General features: G+C 46.9%; 1 protein-coding gene across 1 annotated transcript; it reads left to right on the forward strand.

Annotated features, from left to right (window-relative positions):
• Nucleotides 1–21,544: 21,544 nt before the first annotated feature.
• LOC108157961 (Krueppel-like factor luna) lies at nt 21,545–24,050 on the forward strand. Its single transcript, XM_033390657.1, has 3 exons — nt 21,545–21,586; nt 21,662–22,625; nt 22,699–24,050. The coding sequence occupies exons 1-3, from the start codon at nt 21,545–21,547 to the stop codon at nt 22,869–22,871; spliced, it is 1,179 nt and encodes a 392-aa protein (XP_033246548.1). The 3' UTR covers nt 22,872–24,050.
• Nucleotides 24,051–24,871: the final 821 nt, after the last annotated feature.

Genomic DNA, 24,871 nt, shown 5'->3' on the forward strand with positions numbered 1-24,871 from the left:
AAATATTTGAAAATTTGTCTCCAAGTCAACTCTGCATAGCAATGGCATATTAGCAATTTGCATTGTCTACTGGAGCACACACACGGTCTGGGTCTGGCCTCCGACGGCTGGACTGCCCGACTGCCCGACTCCAGCTCTGGTTTACCTTTCCAATAGGTGTATGCTCGGGATCTCTACCTCCTCTTGTTGTACCCTTAAAGAGGCTACTATCATTTGGAGCAGATGTTTTGAATCGCAGATTGGAAGAATATACGAACGAGAGCAGACCTTAGATTCCTAGAGGAGATTCCCTTGTAGTAGGAAGTGTCTATAGTCGATTTGCAGTATTAGATTATCAAAAGATTATCCTTAGTAGTTCCAAATCTTAAAATTGTACCATATTCGATCTCCCATAAGAACAGCTAAGAGTATCTGCATCTTCGACCCCCAAAAGCAAGGCTTCCTTTCATGTTTGAAGCTGTGAAAAAGAATTCTTAAGCAGCCTCTACAAATCGTGCCACAGCCACTGCCATAGTCGCAGCCACAAAGCCACGAGAGCAGCTCCCTCTTCGTGTTGCAAGCTACAAAAAAATTTGACTCATGACTCGATTGCCTCCACCGTCGGCATACCCACCTCCCCTTCCTCCCAGGCTGCTAGACACCCACCATTCACATCCTTTTTTGGCCTGGTCCTGGCCTGCTCTGGTACACTTTTGGTTCTGTCTCAAATTAGTTCGTGTGTGGATGTGCATGTGGATGCTTGTGTGGCGGGGAATGTTTCTACAAATTAACGCCAATTTCGTATCACGTTATTAATAGTTAACCATTAAATTGACCGCCCCCAACTCAGATCATTATCTGTTTTCGGCGGCTAACAAGGCTGAACCGGCAAAAGCCAACAACAAAGCCCAAAAACCGACCTGGCAGCAGCAGCCCCATAGTACATACAGTGATTCCTTTTTGGCCGAAATTGGTCTGCTCTGTGACTCTGCAGCTGGCGAACCACTGAACCAGCGAAGCAGCGAACGTCTTGCCTTAATTATCTGCCTGGGCCAAAAGGAAAAGCAAAAAACTAAAGTAAATACTAAATGTGGGATGTATGTACGAGTACGAGTACGAGTACGCTACTACGAGGAGTCGGAGGAGGAGGAGGCGAGTGAAAAAACAGCTGCAGCAACGGTCGCGTCACCTTTGTTTGCCGTATCGAGCGATAAGCTTGTTAACTGTTAACCAAATCTGTAGCGACCGCCGCAATAAACATCGACGACGACCGTCGCCGGCCATATCTTTAGAGCCAAGAGCTTTTGGTGTATGGTGTATGGTGCATGGTGTATGGTGCATGGTGCAGTACGCCCACCAGCTAGGTAGATCCACACGGCCATGTGCTCTCGGCTAATTCCTCATGATTCACCAGTAGCAGCGGCTAATTAAGTCCCAGATTAAGATTAGAGATGGTAATACCATCTGAAGATGGCGGAGAATCGATAACTATTGGGTTGCATAAGTTCTAGAAGATACATCCTAGCTTTTCACTTATACTGGAGTATTCCTAGTTGATTTCATATCCCAGATTCAAATAAGAGACGCTTGAACTACAATCAATATCATGATGGGCCGCACAGAGAAGAGCAAGAGTATAATAAATTAACGGATACGTTGAAACTATTTGAATGGAAATTCTTTCAGAGTTTCCCTGAACAATTATTTCATAGCTTAGAATATCCATTCCTTGGAATGAGTCTAATCTCTATGGGGGTCCCAAGTTCTAATATCATTATAAGAAGATAACCCTCCACTCGACTAATTTCCCACATTGATAAAGTACTTTCCCCCTCCACCTCGCTGCTGTTTAGTACAGTTTAACCCCATTTAGTTTCGCTTTGGCATCGTTATCGCGTTGCTCTCGTGTCAAGTGTCCATCTCTAAGTCATGTGTAGACTGTGGCCTGTGGCCTGGGACTGGGACTGTCTTTGTCCGGCTCTGTCTGGCCTGGGCCGATGCCGATGCATCGATGCATTAAGATAAACAAATGCGGATCGAGATCGGATAATGTCATGTAGCCATGTCATATGTTAGGCCAGCAAAAGAGCACAAAAAGAAATACTCTAAACTAGAGCACTAAGTCAAGCAAAAACCGACTGACAAAAGACAAAAAGCCAGAGACGGAGACGGAGAAGGAGAAAAAAAAAACATTCTTATCGATTACACCTGAGACCTCAATCAATAAATTGATTGTTAGCGATCAGTTTAAGGCAGCCAGGCAGTAGGCTATGCATCGCCGGAGAGCGGAGCGAGGGGGGACCGGCTCCATCGGTCGATCGGTCCATGGGTCCATCGCATGTGCTCCGCATACAAAAGAGTTTTTCTTGGATGTTGGCTTTTGCTGCTGCTGTTGCTGCTGGTCGGGCTCTTAAGATAAGCCGCCTGGTGGCTGCTGTACGCTCTCTGTAGGCCAAGAGACTGAGCCAAGAGCCTGAGCTTGAGCCTGGGTCCAAGCACTTTTGATCGCTGCCATGCGATAGGCCAGAAGAGACTCGACCAGACCAGACCAGACCAGACCGAGACCCGGACAGACCCGACCACAGGCCGGGGCAAGGCGATCGGCGTTCTTCGGTCGGGGTTGTTAGGAAGTCGTCGTCGTCGTCGATGTCGTTTGTTTGTTTGGTTTTCCCTCGGTTTCCCTCGTTGTGGTTGTTGTTTCATTTCATTTGAGGCATAAAGCAAGATTTGTGTAAATGTCAGGTGGTAATAGTGACACTGTGCGCCACTTGATTGGTTTTACTTTGGCCAAGAGCCACACATCCACACAGCCCCTGCCATCGGGCATCAGCCACCAGCCACCAGCCCCAGGAAGGCCCCGAGTCCCAATTTTTCTTGGTTGCAAGGTTGTTACGGTTCTCGTCGTTGATCTCGTTGTTGTTCTGCTGCTGCTGCTGGCGCTGCTGATACGTGTAGCATTTCTTTAATTGGCTCATTTTCGCGGCACATGTTCGCCGAAAAAATAACCAGAAGTCCGTACAGAAATTTATTGCAAGTGAATTAAAATTGATGGAAAATAAGAAAAAGAACTCCAGCCACAATCGCACAAAACGGTGCAGCCATCAATTAAACATGTAAATAAAATTCAACAAACATCAACTATTTCCAGTCCCATGTGGCGTATGAGTAATGTTCGTGGCTTTCCGTTTGACAGTTTGTCTTCTAGTTGAATCGAAAGAATTTGGCTATTGCATAGCGGCTTTTCAGCGGAGAAGAATGGCTTCGACTGGCACTGATGTCGCACGTAGATCCTTATACGAAACTTTGAGCAAAACTTAGTCAAGGCCTGACACAGGAGAAATAGCAAGAATTTGCTTCAATTTAAATACTTTTTAGCTCTCAGGAATGCTTAGAATGGGAGTAAGTGTACAAGATACTTTCAAGAATGTTACTTATTTCGGTTATAATTATGGTAAGGCTCTTAAGGAGTCATAAAAATATGGATATGGTTGAAGTAAATGAAGTTTCTAAAAAGTTCTTTAGAAGAGGACCTTCGTAAGTTATTTGGCTAATCAAAGGACCCTTTTTTCGTTATTTTGTTAAATCTTTGGAGGGCACCACGCCCAAGGTCTTGACCGATTTGAGCGGTTCAGCGGTCGAGCGGTTGAGCTATAAACTTTTCCCACACGTGAGCGCCACATTTCCCGAACCGAGGTCGAGCTCTCGAGCTGCCAAAGTTGAGCCCAGCAACGGCAGCCGCAGCTGGGAGGAAAATAAAAGAAATAAAAGAGATTTAAGAGACGCCCACTGAACGCTGCCACAGAGGCAACACCCTCACAGCATCCATCCATCGGCAGCAACAGCTTCAGTTCCCCAACCCCGCGCCACAATAACCCTAGGAGTCGACGTGTATTTGTAAATTGAAAGCACACGCTGCGTCATCAAAGTCATTAAACTGTCGACTGCTTACGGAAGTTTCGTTTCTTTCATTGGATCTTGGGGCTATGCTGTTGTGGTTGTTGTTGTTGTTGCTTTTTGGGTGTGGATCCCTATGCGTTTTGTAACTGATATGCGACAAGAACAACACCAAGCACCAACAAAAGCCACAGCGACAACAGTCAGGGGCATGTGGGAGCGAGCGCAGCAGCAGCAACAGCATCCAAAGAGTGTTTGTGTGTGTGTGTGTGTGTGTGTGGAGGTGTAGGTGTAGAATGTGGCAAGCCACTCACTCAGTTGTGGCAGCCAGCCGACAGAGTCTGCCTCACCGTCTTGCCTCTCCGCGACGGCAATTGGAAGCTACCTTCAAGTGATTTAGAAAGAAATAATAAGTGTGGAGAAGCCATTTATTCTGGCACATTCAGAATAGGGAATACCCTTTTGAATGACTTGGAATTTACGTTATAAGGTTTCCTTTATCTGCTGAGAGTTTCTCATCCATCTGTATCGAGTGATTTAAGCTTATCTTTGAGGATCCATGGAGCCACGATGGGAAACTCTGCAATATATTAATATTGGATGTTGATCTTTGAGTTCAATATAGTTCAATGTTATATGGTATAATCTCCTGGTAATGTAAATCATGAGTAGCCCTATTCCATTCCTTTTACTTCTTGACGCACTACAAGGAGAATTTATAGAGAAATGTCATGTCACTCAGCGAACCTAGCGAACCGTTATTTTTGTGTAGGGTATACGATTTTAATAAATGCGGCAAATGGTAAAGCAGCTCCGGGTTCGGTTCGTCTCTGGCTCTCAGTGCTCTTACCCCTCTCCGCTGTGGATGGGACGGGGTGTGTCTCTAACTGGCGACAATTTCGCAACCCGAATAGGTGTGTTCTGCCGTGTTTCTATCGCCCTGCACCTCTCTCAGACACCTCCACACCCCCTCTCCAAGACTCCTCTGCGAGACGCTCATTTCATTCACTCACTGCAGTCGGTGCATTTCAAACGTTGTCGGCGTTTTAATGACACGCGCACAAGCCGCTGCAGATCCGCTGATCCGCTGATTGCCAATACCCGTATGGTAAATATCCGCCAAAAAACCTCAAAGAGAACTGCTAAATTCTGGATGAATGCGAGCAACACCTCTGCGATACCAGACACAAATCGAAGCCCAAGTCCGTCATTCGATTCGGGGAGTGTGACTTTGCTTTAATCGTGACTTTCACAATCAACCTTCAGAAAGGTTTCAAACGACGAAGACGGCGACGGGGACTGCGACTGCGACGAGTAGCGTGTAGCAGGCGCAAAATGGGTTGCAGACAACGACAACGACAACTACAACCACAACAGCTACAAAACCTACAACTACAGAAAACTATAGAAAACTGAGAGAGATATCAAGAGGAAGAGGGAATAAACTAACAACTTTTCAAAGCGTTTACTTTGGCGCTTCATCGAATAATATTTCTCACGTTCTATTTTTTATGCCGCCACCGCCGCTGCTGCTGCTGCTGCTGCTGCTGCTGCTGCTGCTGCTGGTCGACTGCTGCTCTTTCTTGATTTTTGTTTTTGTCTATCGATCGTCTCTTTCGGTGCTTCTCGGAGATTGACTTCAGTGCAGGGCACACGGACAGTCGACGGGCAGACAGAGACTTTGGCTTAGTTTTTAATTCGATCTATCATCTGCTCTGCCTCTCAGTACCCCATGGATGCTGCCACAGCCGCTCTGCACCCCACCCCCCCCACCACCGGTGCTGCCTTGGCTTCAGCCTCGACTCTGGAGCAATTTTGATCGTTTCGATATTTTGGGGGAACTTTTTCACGACACACAATGGAATACATGAAACAACAACGGAAGAAAATTTAATTTCATCCAGACCCAGATCTTGTCAAGGGTCCATCGGATGTCATAGGAAGTCAAGAAAATTCTTTCCAAGAAAATAATATCGCAATTTCGCAATAGGTATTTTTAATGGACTATAATCCCTGTCGTTATAATCCAAAAATAAATACATTCTAGTTTAAATTTAAATCTTTTGTAAAGCGGCTTGTCATAAATTAGCACTAAACCACTAAAACTTCTACAAATATTTCCAATTATTAAATCCCTTCTTGTCTCTCATGGCTCAATGGCCTTCTTGATGTGCGTTTGATGAATTTTTGATATACATTTGATGCAAATTTTATCGACGTCTGAAGATCAAGCTCAAAAAATTAAAAGAATTAAAAGCTGAGTTCCTATTTGTAAGCCTATCGATGGAACCGAACACTGGATCATAGGGAGATCCGTCGATTATTTAGAAGAATGCAGAAAGCGTCAACCTCCTTCAATCAATTTCGTTAGCATTCAACAGTCGACAGGTCTTGGCCAAAATGTCTCTCGGGATATGATTAGAGTCTCGCTGCAAGGGGAGTGGAGGAGAGCTCTGCATGTAAATGGAGGCCATATCCATTTGGCATTGCAAATGCCTTCCTTTTGGCCATTCCCATTCATTAGTTGGCCATTTCAATTAAGCCATAAAAGCCAAGTCTAGCTGAAGACCAATTTTGCAAATCCTATCCTCCTCCTCCTCCTCCTGGCTCCAACTGTTCCTGCCTTTTGGCTCCCCACTAGATTCTTCTCCATGTCCAGAGGCTGCCACAATGTTATTGCCTTTGCATGTTGGAAATCATAAAAATGTTAAATGACAAGCGGGCGCATGTTCATTTTAGCGTTGTCTGGCTGTGGCTGTTGTGGTTGTTGCCGCTGTTGCCGTCGCTGCAGTGGTTGTTGCTGTTGCAGTTGTTCGCATTGTCAAATTGCGATCAAAAACGCAACAAACGAAACATGCCACACGGAGCCTGGCCCCCAAGTCAGAGACAGACCTCCTCCTCCGACCAGCAGCATCATGAATCAAATGTTGGGCTCCAAGCCACCATCAAACACACTCTCTGGAGTGCAACAACAGTGCAACAACCACTGGTGCAACAGCAACAACAACAACAACAACCAGAATCAGCTGAACGTTGAATGCGTTTTAACGGCTACTTGTCTTTAGCTATTTATTGAAAGGATTTTCAACACTCGCACAGAGAGCGAGCGACGCGACCTGACTCCCATACGCCTGGTACACTGAGAGAAATGGAAGGGCAATCAAAAAAAAGGCATGGGATTGCATGATGCCATCTTGAAAGGTTTAAACAAAAGTTTATCTACAAATTTGGGTTTCATTCGCGGTACAGTTTACTCTAGATAAATGCCTCTATTATAAAATATTACACCTCTCTGAGAAGCTTCCTCCAAAGCCTCCATCTACTTATTTTCCCTCAGTGCATTTGAGCCGCTCAATCTGCGTTCGCTGCGTTCAGTCTTCTGTCTTCCGTCTGCTGTCTTCAGTCTGCCAGTTGCAAGCGTCACTCATTCATGCATTCAATCATTTAATTCAATTTGAAATTGTACAACAAGTCGCACATTTGCGCCTGCCACATGTCCACAGCCGCAAGAGTCGGAGTCGGAGTGGGACTCCGAGTCGGAGACAGATTCAGAGTCGGATGCGGATTGGTAGCTGAGCGCGCATTCAGTGTACAGCAGCTCGGAGATGGAGCTACAGCTGGAGCAGTCCTGGAGCTGGTGATGCCACAGTCGGACCAAAAAAAATACACACACATTTGATTATGAAAAGCCTGCGTCTGCGTATGCAACTGCGTCAGCATCAGAGGCAGCCTCAGCTTCAGCGTCAGCGTCTGCGTTTGTGGCAGCAACCAAATCGATAAAAATAATTGGTTGACTGTTGCTCACTCAGAGGCAGAGACTCGACTGCGCTCGAATTCTGTTGAATTTTCAGTTTGACATGGATTGCTGCTGCTGTTGATCGGTTGGTCCCGATCAGGGATCGACAACTATGGAGCGCGTTGGGGACAGGGGCCTTAGGAGAGAGGGGAGCCACTGTTTGGTGGAAAGACGACCATTACAACATGGACAGACGTTGGCGGCAGTTTTCCCACGTTCGTGAAAATATTTTTTCGCAAATTATTGGCAAAATAAAATTGTGCACATTTTGGCCTAACGATTTGAATGTGTTTTTCTTCTGTGCGGCGTGCGGTGTGCGGTGGACGGTGTGCGGTGGCTGGTGTACAAGGAAATTAAGGCCGGCAAATGGTGTAATGTTGTATGTAATCCTAATGAAGCCATATACCATATATACGCCATATAGATAATTGATGAATTCGATTATGAAATCAGTGTGAGAAGTTTTCAGAAATTCCGATATACATACATATATAGGTATATGGGTTAATATTCGCATTACTATAACTGAAGGGAAGGAATCTAGGCGTAGGTTACGGATGGGATTAAGGAATGTGATTCAGAGAATATATATTGAGAGATAAAAGGATATACAATGGCTATGTAGAAATAACAAAGAATTTTTGGATTGATTTGAAATAACTTCTCTGGATGTAAATTTAATTTATCATTGGTATGCGATGCCTATCTATCGAATTCCCATTTAGGTTGTTATACATCCTTCTTTTAATGGCATTCCATTCAAAAATGTAATCCTTCTTTTACATTTAAATCATCCAATTAGCAACAGAGTTCTGATCCTCCTTGAGTTCCCCTTATAAAATTGTCTTAATGAACAACCCACCAATTAATTTCCCTCTCATTGGACGCAACTATGTTCCATGCCCCCCATTGCACAACAAGTTGCTTACCCTAAATCATCTTACAAATCTTAAGATATACGAGTAGTCGACAAAGAAAATAAAAAAGGAAAGAAAAGAGTGAAAAATTCCTGCGCAAATTACGCAAAAGCTGGAAAAACAAATGTGAGCAAATTTTTATTTACTTAACGTGTGTACCTGGTGACAGTTGTCACGGCGAGGAGACTCTGAATCGGATTCAGACTTGGAGTTAGAGTCAGAGCCAGAGCCAGAGTCTTGGGGCAGAGACAACACTTTAAAAAATTAATTGCTGAGATTTATGAGCCAGTTAGTGGATCGAATCGAAACGAAGCGGAGCCACAGCCACAGCCACGTCCAAGTCCAACTTCTGCTGCTTCTGGTGCTGTCCCGAGGTCCGAGTCCAAGTTGGAGCTAGAGATGATGTCGGAGTCGGGAGTCGGGAGTCGAGAGTCGGAGTGCGTGCTCGGTCCGTTAGGAGTTTAAGAGTTGAGAGCCTTATAAGGCTGCCGACTCTCGACTCGACTCGAGTCGACTCTCTGATGGCGCGTTTTATGCATAAGCTGAACCACATTTTCCAGCCACTTCACACTTTTATCAGTTTAAAATATGAAGCGGCAAACTATGGGAAAATCTTTTTATAGACCTGCCTCTACCCTGCCGGAGGCGGGGTGCGACGGGGTGGACGGACCCCTGAAGCTAAAGGCAGAGTAAGATCCGAGTAAAAAAGAGCCGACAGTCAATTGTGTGGCGAAAAGATTTGCGAGACCTGATAAAACCGAATGCAGTTGGATGCACTCGTGAGATGATGACGATGGCTATAGGGAGATGGAGATGGAGCTGGAGCTGGAGATGGGGTATACTACAGTGAGAGAGTCGTTTCCCTCGCAGCATGGAGCAGCGGCAGCAGTCTGTTGCGGTTTTCAACTCCACTTTTTCGCCTGGGCACACTATAATTAGACAATAAACAAAGCCACAGACACAGACAAGAGGTAAAGGCATTGGGTGTTCATTTGGGGCGTGGCCAATGCATCACACACCACACACTCACAGATATTTATACACAAAGGGGCAGACAGACAGGCAGATACAACAACCAATGGGCAATCAAAATCAGCGACAAATTGTGCATTTTGTGGTCACAAATTGAGTTAACGCTGCCAAATTAGCGGCATGAATTTATCGCTCGGCCAACGGCCAGCCACAAAACAAAACCAATCCGAAACCAAAGCACAACCACAGGCCCAGAGACAGAGATACAGATACAGGGAGACCAGAGACCGGAGATACAGGGAGACAGTGAGACAGAGAGAGAGATTCGTTTCGGGTTCGGGCTCGGGCTCGGACTTGGGGACCGAGACGAAGACTGAGACTGAGTCTGGGCAAAACGCTTTAATTAAGTCTTTACGAGACCAGGCACTTGGGCAGCAGTTGCAGCCAGCACTGAGCGAAACTATGGACATCCCCAAGGATAAATATGATCGCGATATGAATTCTAGAAGAGAACCCTCTCAACATCTTAAGGTTGGTTGGCAAAAAGCCCTCTAAGGAGGAGGGGACTACTGAAACTGGTGTGAAATGTGCCTCTGATTTCTTTAAGAAAGGTAGAAAAGTAGGATCATAAATTAAAGGTGGTATAAATGTGGAATAAATAGGGGTACCAAGAAATGGAAGACCATTCCAAGCTACCTACTACCAATACTTATTCCAGTTCAAACAACACGAAAATATGATAGATGAGTGAGAGGACAACAAAAGCATAGAAATTATTGATGTTTTCGGTCATTCGGTGTTTAAAGCACTACCGAACCTAGCTTCCTCCTTATACGCCTTTGCATTTATAGAAAATTTCAAGTGCTATTGCCTCAGTATTCCCTCAGTGTATATCTGGATAGCCAGCATCATTTGAAATTGGGTGCACCGCCACTTTGGCTCGCTTAAATAAATAAATCTGCTCCGGCTGCCGCTGCCGCAGACTCTGCTGCTGCTGCTGTTGCAGTTGCTCTGTGGCCAACAACAATTGGCGCTCGCCTCTTGCCACCAATAAAAGATCGCAGCTCGCTGATTTGACAGGTGAACAATTTTGGGGTTGGGCAGTTTTCTGGGGTCCGAGCCGCAGCCACAGCCACAGTTGCACAGCCTTCGCTGCAGCTCCACTTGCAGCATGTGTCGCTGCCTGCTGCTGCTTGCTGCTGCTGCCGGGTGCTGCCGTGGATGGTGCAGTGCCCACCCACCTGGCTTCGATTGGAGCAAACATTTGTTTTCCTCGCCAGATTATTTCAACAAACTGGTGACAACAAATTAATTTAAAAGATTGTTCAGATATCCGCATGGTTTATATTTTACTTGGATTGTTAGGCTCTCCATGACAGCATCGGTGGGTGGTTGTGGAGGTTGTTAGCACCATTGATAACTCAGGGAAGATATACGCGTAGTTGGAAAGGAGACCCACTTTTTCTGCCGACTGTGGGAACAGCTGGAAGATGGCACTTCTTAGATGTAATTCTACTCGAGGTAGAGACTCCAGTTGAAGGCGGATATATGAGGCTTAGTCTTCTTATACCCGATACTCAAAATGAGTATTGGGGTATATTAGATTTGTGGTAAAAGTGGATGTGTGTAACGTCCAGAAGGAAGCGTTTCCGACCCCATAAAGTATATATATTCTTGATAAGCATCAATAGCCGAGTCGATTGAGCCATGTCTGTCTGTCCGTCCGACCGTCTGTCCGTCCGTCCGACTGTCCGTCTGTCCGTCCCTATCAGCGCCTAGTGCTCAAAGACTAAAAGAGCTAGAGCAACGACATTTTGTATCCAGACATATGTGATATGTCATTGTTACAAGTATATTTCAAAACTTCGTCCCACCCCCTTCCGCTCCCGCAAAGGACGAAAATCTGTGGCATTCACAGATCTCAGAGGAGTGAAAAGTATAGAATTGATCCCCAAAACAAACAAGTTGTACTACAATAGATCCAAGGGGTAGAATCAGAGATATCTGTTCTTCTACTTGTATATAGAATTACCTGAAAGATAGCTCAATTTATGCCGTGTATAGCACATATCTGTAGGCTATACCCCTACAATCATTTACCTATAAGTAAAACCATATTATATATATAATTTCTTGCTCTGCATTATCATAATCATTTTCTGTCATTCGGTAAATCTTAATCGCATCGTTCTCCCATCGTTTCCAATATGCAAACATTTTCCATGGTTTTCACCCCCCAAAAAAGAAACCAAGAAAAAATTGATTGCACACTTCAAATATCATTGAAAAGGAGGGGGCGCATGACGGATGCGATCGGATCGGCCGTCGAGACAGGCACAAATAAATATCGCAATGCCGGGCCATAAATAAAGCCAAGCGAAAAATGTGCCGAAATCGAACATTGAACATCGATTTTGCAAGGTCAAACGGAGGAGTTGGAGATGGAGTTGAGGCTGCGGATGGAGTCGGGATGAAGACTGGCTGTGAGAGATGGCCTGGCCAACTGCTGGCTTGGTTCGGGCCCTTAAACTTTTCAAAAGTCAACAGCAGTTTAAACTCGTTTGCAAAACACTAACGGGGCAAAACGCCTCGACGACGTCGCCCTCCTGCCGGGCTCTACACTCAATTTGTTTGCCCAGCGGCATTGAGAATTGGAGTGTCAAACTTTCAGCTTTCAATGCACGCCAGGATCCCGAGTCCCAGGGCAAGCGCACAGACAGAGTTGGAGTCAGCCACAGAGGAGTTGGGAGCTGGGGAGTTAGGGGAGCTGAAACTATAGCTAAAGCCGGAGGAGGTTGGCCTGGGATGGCTTCTTGCTGGTTTTGTATTGACATTAAATGAAATAATCTGCGATGATTGTGCATTAGTTGCAGTCGGGAGACTCACAGAGGCGATGCTGGCGATGCTGGAGATGCTGGGTGCTGGTTGCCGGGGCGCTGTCGTCCATGCCCAGGGACTGGGGTAAGGTAATAGTTCTAGACTGCTTGCTGCCTTTTTCCGTGGAGATCCAAAGAAGTGTCGGGGCGTTGCGGGGTGACTGCGGCGGTATCTGGGGTACCTGGGGAGGATGACTGCTCGCGGAGCATCGGTTGGTCGTCGTGGTTCCCATGGCATGATTTTGCATGAAATAATGTGGCGCACGAGTGGGCGGGCAGAACCGTGCGGGAGGCCACTTGTCGTGGAGCAGTCTTTTTGGCATTGCCAGAGCTCCCAAGCACAGTGGTTTTCATCGAGCGGATAATGGACGAATTTTCGAAGGCTTTAGCTAATTGGTTTTCTCTTAAGGGATATGTTGAAATCGGGTTTATTTTATAGCTCGGACAGTCGATAAGGTCTATAGGTATCTCTGATTTGTTCTGCCACTCGCTATAGATCTTCACAAGAATTCTCTAGAGAGTCTCCAACTCTTTGGTTATCAATCATTTGTATATTTTCTTTAAACTTCGAACCACTGTACTGTGGAGCCTTGTGTCCCCCTTGTGCATTGCCGCTTTGTTGCCTTTTGGAAGCTTCATTCAGGCGCTTGTCTTTCGGTTTCTGTTTCTGTATCTTTTTTTTTCTTCTGTTGGGGCTTTTCCGTTTTTCTGTTTCTGTTTTCTGCCGCTCAACCAAATTTGCGATGAAACAGGAACCGTTAACTGCGGCAATTTGTGCCTGCTGCTGTCCCTCCCTGTCTCTCTCTACTGCTCTGAGGTTCTCTCTGGGAGTCTCCGTGCTGATAGTGTGTCTCTCAGTTAGTTTCCCACGTTATAATTCGTTAGATTTTCAATGCTTTTTTCGGTGTATTTGGTCTTGGATTCGGATTGCTTTAGTTACGATAGCTCCTCCACTGATTGACGGGCCTGGGCAAACTCCTTAAAGGCACAGGGAGCTGGGCTTGGTTCTACCGTGCCTCCAGTTGACACTTGAAGTCGGTGCTTGGGACTTGAGAGTCGGGAATGGAGCTCGGGGCATTGCGTGAGGCCCGGCCTTTCTCTTTTGTTTCTCTTCTCTCTTTCTCTCGGCATCACGTGCAAGCAATTATTTTATCAATCATTTAGGCGCTAGTCGATGTTGCGTTGCTGCTTCCTCCTCGCCTGGCTAGGCCCAGGCCCGGGCCCGGGCCTCAACGACGTTGTATTTAAGGTGGTGCTGCACTGCGGAGTGGTGTGCTGTGGTGCGGTGTGGTGCGGTGGTGCTCAAACAGCGAAAACGCATTTAATGTCTGCTTAGTGTGATTACGACGCATTAATGCCGTGCTCCAGCCAGCCATCCAGCCAGCCAGCCATCCAGCCCGACCATTCGACGAGCCGGCATCGTCTCCACCTTGTAGATTCGTTTTGTTTTTGCTTTTAACTGTTTTACAGTCACCGGGCCAGGCCTGGTCTCTGGTCTCTGGTCTGGTCGCTTCTTCCAGCTGGTGTTGTTATATGTGTGTTAACTTTCAAATAAATTAAACATGAAGCTGGGATCATTTATTTCACTCGCTCCACCTAACCAGAGACTCGAAGCCCCGCCACAGCAAGAGAGAGCCCGACGCTCGTTTGGGGGCAAACACAAACACACACATAAGCACAAGTACTCTCTCATGGTCACACACACACAAGTTCATGCACATATACATGTATATGTTTGTTCCACACATAAGTACATTAGTTTAGACCTGGCCAAAAGACTCTGTGCGCAATGTTTCTTCATTTTCACATTAAATGTGCAATCCCCGACATTTGTTTGAATTAACACGCGGCAATTACCGCTCACCAAGCTCCAAGCTCCAAACTCCAAACTCCATACTCCAACTCGAGGCTCCAACTCCAACTCTAACTCAAAATCCATTCCCAGCTCTAGCTCCAGCTCCGAGTCCGTCCGAGGGCATTCGCCGCACAGAGACCCCACTTGGGCTAACTACTCGTATCCCAGGCTCTGCCTACCAGCCTTTCGGACTCATTTGGGGGCTTTTTAGGGGGTAGTTAAAGTCTCCGCTTAACAGACACAATCGATCAATCTATCGATAATACTGGGTATTGTGTACATCGGTACACTGATTGCAGGGTGCTAATTCACCGATAAACGACTCTAATGAATGTCGTATGTGGTGCCTGGGAATTGTTTAAAGGATCTTTAATTATTTCGATCATTTATCGTGTACATTAAACAAGCACTTAATGTGTATAACCAGCTAAAACAAGTGTTTGGGGAGTTCTAAATTGACCGCAGTGTCTAGCAGGTGGTTCGTGGGGTATTTTACTTCTAAAATGTTGTAAATTGTATGTTTTTAGAGGGGGTTCCTGTTTTCTTTTTGCTTTACTTCCACTATCGATATATTCTCTTCAGAGCTGTATATTTTCCAGCTCTCATCATTTTCCACATTTATACGAGCATAGAGATATGTATATACATAAATAAATATGTATGTATTGTGTTAAGTGAAACCGGCATTAAGTCCTCTCCTGCCAGCCCCAATCGATTACATATGCGCATCAATAAATCAATGAAATGTTGCATAAAACGATCATTTAATGCCTTCTGCCCCAGCTATGGCAGCACCGTGCCCCCAATCCCCGCCCAATCAGAATTCTTCGACCGTAGCATTTATATGGCAGAGCTATAGGATAGGTGGTGACCATAGAGGAAACCACTTAAACTGCTTTGCCGCTGTTTATCTCGGACGACGACCGGGCAGACAAAGAAATGCATAAATTATTTCTCACAGGCATTTTAAAGCGCCTGTTAGGCGAGTTGGCCGACTGCCGACTGCCGATGGCCGATTCCCGATGCAGCGGCAGCAGCAGCAGCAGCAGCCGCCTCTGCCTACTTACTGGCCATTTAGAAAGCCTTCGACTGCGACTTCGCCTTCGCAGAGGCCGTGTCCACGCTTTTGTCCATATTTGTACACAATTAGCAATGACACAAAAAAACGACCAAGAGAGAAAGAATCGCAGCAGCCAGCAGCCAGCACCAGCAGCAGCAGCAGCAGCAGAGTAGGCACAAAAAATGCAAAAGTAAAGGAAACAAACTTCACACACCATAAATCGATTATCAATGCACACAGATATACGAGTACGAGTACAAACACACACATGGGCATTAAATCAAATTGCGCATTTTACGCCTCGTCGGGCTTGTGCATAAATTTATTTATCGGCTTGTCCATCGACAGTGGCTGCCGTCGCCTTATCGCACACGCATCCACGCCATCGACATATCCCCATCCTTAAGTCCGATCATCATCATCACCATCATCATAGTGAGCGTGATCGTCATCGACATGGACATCGACATCGACAGCGACACGGACATTGCGTATACGCCGTGTGCCCGTACCCGTGCCTGTGCCCGCGCTCTGCTTCTGTCTGCGTCTGTGTCCGTATGTGCATGCATAAAATGTATAACAAAATTGTCATTAGCGTAAAGCATTTGTTAAGCACTCACAGATCAAGCGATAAGTCAGAGTAGGGGCGGGGAGACGACGACTCCAGAGCAGGCCAGAGCTTCCCTCTTCCTCGCTGGGACAGGCCCCAGTGCTGACCATCCATCCATCCATCCATCCATCCATCCATCAACGCCATCGTCTTTGGCTGGGAGAGAACACGCGCTGACAATCAATGGCGACAAGCGAAGCTGCCTGAAACGAGTCCGGTTGGGCGATGAGGTGTGGATGAGGTGCGATGCGAAGAGGTGCGGTGTTGTGAGGCATGGTTTGGTCCGGGTCCAACTATTTCACACCTTCGCCTTCGCATTCGCTTGGCTCTTGGTGTTGCCTGGCTCTGAATGGGGATCTGGCTCGCTAGCTCACTGGATCTCTGGCTTTTTTGGCTTAGACGACGACGACGACGGCGGCGGCATCCGAGACCAAGGCATGGTGTAAAATGCCTGCATGATTGGCATTGCTTTTGTATCTTCGCTCTCTGTGTCTCTGTGTCCATGTCCGTACCTCGTCGTCAGCTTATTGACAATGCGTCAGGCGTTTGCTCCGCTGGCGGTGGTCAGCTTTGATGACTCCAGATACAGCCAGAGCTTGAGCTGGAGCTGGAGCTGAAGCTGGAACTGAAGCTGGGGCTGAGGCTGAAGCCTGGTCTACAGCTGCAGTGGTCTAAAAACTAGTTGCGTTGACATACCAATTAACTTGACAAATACATAATTGGTAGTAAAAACAATTAAATGTTGGTCGCTTTTTTGCTCTCTTGATCTGGCTACCGCCTTTTGATCAAGAACTCCATCCGAGGCATGCCCCCAAACACACGACACACGACTCTGATCGACCATTTCGCTGTCAGCTTATGAGTCTCAGAAATTCATTTAAATTTATCTAGTTGTCAGCGTTTTTCTGCCGGCTCTAAGATATTTGCACAATTTGCTCATAAAAAACAAATCAACAAAAAAATAAACACACTCACAGATACAGTGGGTGCGAAGGAGAGACAGCTACACTGAGGGACAGAGACAGGGAGAGGGACCAACGGCAGCCACTAACGAAGCGCCGCCAACGTCTTGGCGATGCTGTTTGCTGATTTTGTTGTGGGCAGCCCTCGCTGAAAATTTATAATACGCTAAAGGAGTGTAAGGCATAACAGAATTCAGAGATTGTTGGGGATAACAGAGAGCGAAGAAATTTATAGGTTGTCAATAGGAAATTAGGAAATTTCCATATTAAGGAAGGTTAATAAACGATAAGTGGTTCGATCGATTTTATGGAGGAAATCCATTTGTCCTTTGCTATAGAACAGCTTTAATTGTGGAATGACATAGAATAGTATTGTTAATTTAGGGCAGTTTTTGACTGATCAGATAGCGAAAGGGCATTTCATCTTCGCCATTCCTGACTTCATTTTATTTTTCCTAGTGCCTCCTTTTATTTGGCTCTGTGGCTCTCTTTGGCAGGTGCAGTTTGCATTTGCCGCTGCGACTGCTGTTGTTGCTCATTAGCTTTTTTCCCTGCTGCCACAAAGTCTACGTCTGTTACCATTTTGGGCTCTCTGGGAATCAGGCGCTGGATTAGCCAGGCACTAGGCAAACAGGCAGGCTGCAGGCAGCAGGCAGAAGGCAGGTATAAGGTAAGGTAAAGTACGCTAAGGCATGGCATGGCAGCCGCCAAAAGGAAAATCGAAATGCCTTGCCGTGGTGTTCGGTGTTCAGTGTGCAGTGTGGGAAAACTTTTATTTCAAGGTTCAAAAGACGCCCGCAGAGTGTGAAAAATGGCTAAAACAAAAAGCTGTGGCCACAGCAATTGCAGAGGGTATATAAAGGGGGATTTTAGCTTGCGGCTGCCCCCACGGCGTATGCGCAATGCCATAAATTCAATGCGACTCGCGGTGGCCCAAACCGATTCGATCCGATGCGGTCAGCCTCGAAGTTGGTCAAACGATGTGGTGGCCCAGAAAGCCAGCAACGCAACGTTTCATTTTCATGTGTGAAAATTGCAGAATCCCATCCCATCCCATTGGCGGCTGCGAATCCGAGGCCAAAATGCGAGTGCGAAAGCGAAATACGGATACGCCGTACAGCCAGTATTGCCAGTGCTCATGCGCCGTGTTGTTTCATAATTATAACTTAAATACGACAGTTTTATATAAAAATCAAAAATCAACTAGTAAATCAAAGTAAGCGAGTGCGCGCGCGCCTGGCAATTAAGTGGCTGCAAACGTAACACACGATGGTGCTGTGTGGTGCTTTGGTGCTTTGGTGGTGCGCTTGGCCAAGCACGTCGCCATCGACAGCGAGAGCGAGAGCGAGAGCTCGGACTGAGACTCATACCCGGGACCGGGGACCGGAGACCGGAGACCGGAGACCCGGCTAGGCCCGAGTCAAGCTTCAGCCAAGCGAACTGTCAATTATAACCAATCGCACACCAAGTGCACATTAAACCCTATCAACTGTTTCTGTAATTTATTGTTCGGGTGGGTATTTTCTCTTCTCTTCCCTTCTCTCCCTGTCTCTTCTACCTTCTATCCTCACTCGCCCTGTGTTCGGTTTTTCTTGCTTCCACAGTTGCAAGTCTTGCAGTCGCATTTGGTGCGAGATCCGCATTGCATTGCACACACCGCACACACGCTGTTGGACGGTGCAGTACAGTGGGACAAGGGAGGACGGTATTGAAGTTCTAATGAGCTCTCCAGCAATGGTGGCCAGAAGCAGGGGGTTTCAAAGGTACAAAAATCATCGGAAATTTGTTAATATCTTGATTAACTATTGTTGTCGTAGGTTCTATAACATCTGTCCTACCCTTAGGAAAATAGGAGCTCAGAAATCATAGGCAAGCTTCTATTTGTTCTACGAAATCCTTGAAAAGAGGTTCCACTGTGCATTGCTTGAGCAATGACTTTTCTTGGTCTTGGTACGATCTCGTCTCATCATAATTATCGCAGCGACTGTGGGGCGGCACGTCCCAGTACGCAGCGAGGGTCGGAGGGGTGGAGATCTAGCCTATCTGGAGACGGTTGGAGAGGAGATCCAATCTAGCTAGATATAGAGAGGCAGTCTGGGAGGTAGCCAGCGTAAATCTGGCAGAGTCAAATGAGCAGTTTATGGCCAGATACGATACGAGGCGACGCAACGCGACGACCATTTGAAGACGCGCCAAAGGAGCCCGAGATGGAGGAGCCTGTCTATATAGCATCGCCACTCGGGGGCAACATTCACTTTTTTTATTGCACCACTTTGGCAATAGGCACAAGTGTGATTTCGAATCTCTGGGTCGCCTGGTGGTGCACCGCCTGATGGTTGCACCGTTGCCCCACTCCATCGTTCCACAGTTGCCCCACCGATGTTGCTGCTAAATTGGCAGAAATATGAAGTCAGCGTGTGCATTTTGGTAAAAGCGGTGATTACACACACTGAGACATAGGGAAACATTCACTGGGATATATTCGCTGGAGAATGGCCGTTTGAGAGACGAGAAATATATGACAGACAGAGTTGCCACATAATGCGCATTAGCATACAGCATGCAGCATACAGAGCGAGCTGGTGCTAAAGCTGGGCCCATAAGCCACTGTTGCGGCAGCTACCCATCCAGCCTTCCAGCCTTCCAGCCTACCAGCTACCCTTCCCTTCCCTACCATTTCCAGGGAGGCAGGCGCAATTGCAAATGGGGCACAGCAACAGAAACAGAAACAGAAACAGAAACATAAAGACTCAACCTCAACTCCAAAGCACTGCACTGTGGGCTGACGTTGATGGCCAGTTCAATTAAATGCCATCAATTTTAATAACGCGCTCGGACCTGGGCCCGGGCTCGGACTCGGACCTGGTCTGGGCCAAGTTAACGGATCTCAACCTCAAGCCCCTCTTTGGGTCTGTTGCTACCTTGGGCGACCTGAGGCTTGGCTGCTTGGGTGCTGGGTGCTGGGTGCTGGGGAAACAAAACGCTCTCTGGCATGGAAATTACAAATGCATCAACAGAGACCTGGTACACATGTGTAGACAGTCGCAACGCACTCGAAGCACTTGAGGCTAAGAAACAAGCGGCGGACCATCGGACCAACGGACCAGTCCCAACCCCAGAAACAGCACTCACTTCACAGCAAGCCAGAGACCCAGAGAGAGGGAGAGATCTCCGGTCAGTTCCGACTGGGTCTTGTGGCCCTCGGTCATATATAGTTGCAGGCTTGACAAAGCACTTAAGCCTGGGTCACTTGTACAGTTCGCTTTTTCCTCGTTTTTCTTTCTTTCGCTGCTTTGTCTTAGCCCCACTGACAAACGAGATCCACACGGGAAAGAAACGTCAAGAAGCGGGCAAAAAGCAAGTGAAAATTGAATGTGCTAACCAGGAAAGCCCGAGAACCCGAGGGGGGATGATGGGGGGGGGTTTATAAGAATAAATTATAAATACCTCTCAACTGTAGATTGTGGCTTATAATTTGCAAGATTTCGCACACCTTTAGACACACTTTTACGCACAGTACACACGATGGTCGAGAAGAGCAACTGAATATGAGAGAAAATTGATCATAAATCATAGAAGAATCGGTTTGGGTTGAGGAATATGCAGAATGTATCGTTTCTTGTTGTTTTCATGGGAGGATTATCAAATTAACAGAACAGATGAGCAGAAGAGAGCGCAACTATAAAGAGAGCGTCACAAAAAGAAGGAAGGAGCAGCCATGGGTTGAAGGTTAAAGAAAATCAGTTCTAAATTACGTTCAGACAATATTTATTTGCTTAGTCGCAAGGTTAGGCACATTTATAATGATCATGCGTGACTCAAGCCAGCGCACTCAACCATCAATGGGCGTGCCCCACATCGAAATGATCGAAGATGAGGGGGCAAACAAAATCATATGCAAAATTGGCAACTACGTAAATATTCTGACTAGCAATTTGATCTTCGTAAACCTTCGGGGTAATGAGCGATACAGCTCAGCTGCGACTGTCAATTATCGATTACTTAAGGCCTAGCAAAACAAGCGCTGAGAATCACTTGAGGTTTTCAACAAAAAGTAAGAGAAAAAGTGAAGAAAAATAAGCAAAGGCGGCCCTGCCTCTACCCCCTCTGCTGGCCCGGTTGTGCGGCGACCCAAGACAAGTGGCCAAGTGGCCAAGTGGAGTGGAGCAGCAGCAGTAGCCCAGAAGCGAGAATTGAGCAAACTTTTATATGACTCTGGTGGCCGGGGCACCCTTCGAGGAAGGTACATACATAGCGGACTACTGTCGGTGGCAAGAGTGGTAAAGGAAGAAACGAACGGCTGGCAGTCAGCAGCAGCAGCTGCTGCCGCAATTGATGTTGATGTCGCGGGCGCCAAAATCGACACACTTGTCCCGAGTCTTGGGGCCCGGGTGCCACTGCAACTGGCAGCCGCAACTGGCAGTCGTCGTCTGGTTGAAGTACAGGTTAAATGGATCACGACTGCACGGATTCGCTGTCCGTCGCAGTCTTGGCTGTCTGTCGGCCATAAAATACGCGACATGCAAACGTTTTTGATGCAATGAGGCGGCCAAACGAAATTAGGAAATTGTGTAAAAACTCCTAACTGACAAGGCAAAGTGTTCCACACGGAGAGTCTCTGGGATGCTGTGGCTGTTGCAGTTGCCTGATCCTCTGTGGCTGGCAGTAGGTTGTACGAGTACTCTGCCAATATAGACGGGGCAGCCAGGCAGTCAGTGGTTCATTTACGAGTCTCATTAGGCATTCGCGGCCATAAAGTCGCTCTCCCGCCAGTCGACGACCATTTTGGCCATTTTGTTAACCGAATCTCAATTGGTTTTCTTTCCCCCATTCCATTCCATTGCAGCCAGCACTTCGCATGGGAGCAGCAGCAGCGGCAGTGGCAGCCGCAGCGGCAGCGGCAGCTGTAAATCCTCATCGACCACCAAAGCAGTCCATAGCAGCATCAACTACAGCAATGGAAAGCAGTCTGGATCATCCTCAACCTCCAGCAGCTATGCGGCCGGTGCTTCGGCCGGTGCCTCGTCGTTGGGGGCCTTTGGCCGTCAGCATCAGCAGCCCACTCAGCAACAACTTTATGCCTCCGGTGTGTCCAAGTTGCCATTCTCGCCATTCTTTGCCGCGTCGCCATTCTTCTTCACCTACCGCCGGATTAGCGGCGGTGGTGGCGCCGGCTCAGGAAGCGGCAAGCAGGAGGACAACAACAACAGCTGCAGCTACAACAATGGCAGCAGCGGCGGCAGCAGCAGCAACTCCTCCTCGCTCATGCAGGACTACGACCGCAAGTTCAGCCTGCTGAGCCTCTTCAAGAATCCCTACAAGTTCAGTGACGGCCAAACGGCGAGGAAGACCTCACCGCCGGGCAGCAGCTCCAGCAAGTCGGTGGTGGCCCCTGCCTGCTCCTCCTCATCCTCCGCCAGCTGGAAGAGCTACGCTGGCTCGGGGTCGCCACACGCTGCCCTTAATCCGGCCTTCGGCGGCATGGCTCTGGGCGCCACGCGCAAGGACAATAGCAGCTTCAGCGGCATCAACTTTGGCGGCGGAGCCTCCTCCTTTGCGCGATCCACTTCCTCCGACGCGACGGCCAACGGCGGCTACAATGATCTCTCCAAGAACCGCAAGGTACACAAATGCGACACCGAAGGCTGCGACAAGGTCTACACCAAAAGCTCGCACCTCAAGGCGCACAAGCGAACGCATACGGGTGAGTAGATGGGGATGCTTTGGGGTGTACGATTGGGGTGTGTCTATTGCTGACGCTGTGAAACATTTTTCAGGTGAGAAGCCGTATGTGTGCACCTGGGAGGGCTGCATCTGGCGCTTCGCCCGCTCCGACGAGCTGACCCGCCACTACCGCAAGCACACGGGCGTGAAGCCCTTCCGGTGTCAGCTCTGCACGAGGAGCTTCAGCCGCTCCGATCATCTGTCGCTGCACATGCGCCGCCACTGAGCAGAAGGGCTCAGAAGGAATGAGGATTGTGACTGCCGATCTGGCCATACATATATACATATAGTGCATACAAAACATATCTATATAGACGCCGAGAATACTCATCGAAGGTGCTGCTCGCTCTTGACTATTTATATTCACACACGAATCGCTATCCATTGTTCATTAACTGAGACCAGATTTTACACATTTTCCATATTGCCTAAGTAGCTCAATTTAGTGGTAAGCGGGCTCAAAGCCCAATCTATTTATAGGGTATCCATAGTTCTAGAGCTGAAGAATTTGTAAAATTCATTCACGTATTCACAACCCAGAGACAATTGCCTTCAGAAGCCAAGTTACGAATGGATTTGTAAACCTACTACTCGTACACACATACATATGAATACTCGTAGAACATATCCATATAGTTTCGTACGATCATACAGATTATATATACAGATAGTTTTGGATTGGTGCTAGCAACTTGCGTGTATATACATATATACATACATATGTAGATCTAGATATACTTGGTAAGGCGAATTTTAACTAATTTTAGATGAAATTTTTTATTGGTTATTAAGTAGAAAATTTTATACTCGAATACCACACAAAACAAAAGAGAAACAAATACAAACAAAAAAAAAAAAAGCGACACAAAAGAGGCACAAAAACCAGAAGAAGCCAAGCAAAGCAATATATTTATATAAATAGAAATTCTCTCATATATAGGATATACCTACTATACACATTTTGTACTATACACTATACGCATATGATATGAGAGTTAATGGAGAACAAGGGTGGATAGCTAATGGTGGATTGGTGGGGCAATTCCAGAGAAGGGAGTTCAATTTTTTGTATTTTTGTATGCCTAGCGTTTCCAAGCTATGAGAAATAAGTGTTGGATTCACTTTGATGGGTAAAACGGACTACATTCCTTCAAAGACTATTTTATCAACCACTTTATTTGATGTTTATTCAACTTTTGTATAATTGTATAATTTCCCCATTTTCTCCCTTTTCCCCTTTTGAAGATATACCCTTTCTATAACATATGTATTTCTTTAAGTACCCGTCTTCGCGAGACTTATGAAACGCACTGTATTCCTTGCCTAATCCCAACAGCATTCTGCCGCGTCCCAACTGTCATCGTAGATTTAGCTCCACGCACACTCCCAGAAACACACACACACACACAAAAAGCAAAACAAATTGTATTATTTTTTTTAATAAAAGAAAAGCAAATACGTTTTTTTCGTACCATATGCAGACGTACGGCGGACACTGTGCTCATTACGGGGTCCGTGGCCAAATCCGTTGTGGATTTTCATTTGAATGAAAAATCAATTGAGCTCACAATGGGGCAATGGCTAACCAAGTGGTTAGGCTCCCTCCTCCTCCTCCTCCGTCTCCATCTCCATCTCCTTCACTGATCCGGTGGCGGCTCCCCAAAGATGTGTGGCAAGTTGTCAGCAACTGCTTTGCTGCTGCGGCCTTTGTGTGCGGCGTGGCACGCACTCCCCGGCAATTGTCCAGGGGAGCATTGTCGATGTCGTCGTCGTTTGTCGTTTGTCGTCGACTGTGCAACGTTGCCGCAGAGCATTGCGCGCGTTGTTTGCAATAATAAAGATGACAAATTTCTCGTCATTTGTAATTTCAATGCGAAACGGGCAGGGCAGGGTTGTGCAGCTGAGCTGGAGCTACTGACGGGGTGGAGTGTAGCTGAGGCCAAGACTGGAAGTATGGCTAAAGCTGAAGCTGGCTAATACGCATAACTGGTTGCTCCGGCGACAGCAGGGAGTGAGAGCAATGGAGCTCCAGCTAAGATCGGGATTGGATGACACCTGCAGCGGAAATCAGTGCATGAATAACGCTTTCGGTCATTAAGGCACAATTGTGAAATATTACGTATACGCCATGGCAATTTATTGGTAAATTAATAACCAAATACATACATATGTATGTACATCCCAACGGACAGTAGCCAAACGGCTGCCGTTCCAAACACTGCCGGT

This window comes from Drosophila miranda, chromosome 3, assembly GCF_003369915.1.
Source record: "Drosophila miranda strain MSH22 chromosome 3, D.miranda_PacBio2.1, whole genome shotgun sequence".
NCBI lineage: Eukaryota > Metazoa > Arthropoda > Insecta > Diptera > Drosophilidae > Drosophila > Drosophila miranda.

Excerpts from the sequence above, each read along its gene's own strand:
- LOC108157961 (XM_033390657.1), top strand. The coding sequence starts at position 21,545 with ATGCTGTGGCTGTTGCAGTTGCCTGATCCTCTGTGGCTGGCA. Across the intron at positions 21,587-21,661 it reads CTGATCCTCTGTGGCTGGCA|GCATTCGCGGCCATAAAGTC; the intron begins GTAGGTTGTACG and ends GAGTCTCATTAG. Across the intron at positions 22,626-22,698 it reads GCACAAGCGAACGCATACGG|GTGAGAAGCCGTATGTGTGC; the intron begins GTGAGTAGATGG and ends AACATTTTTCAG.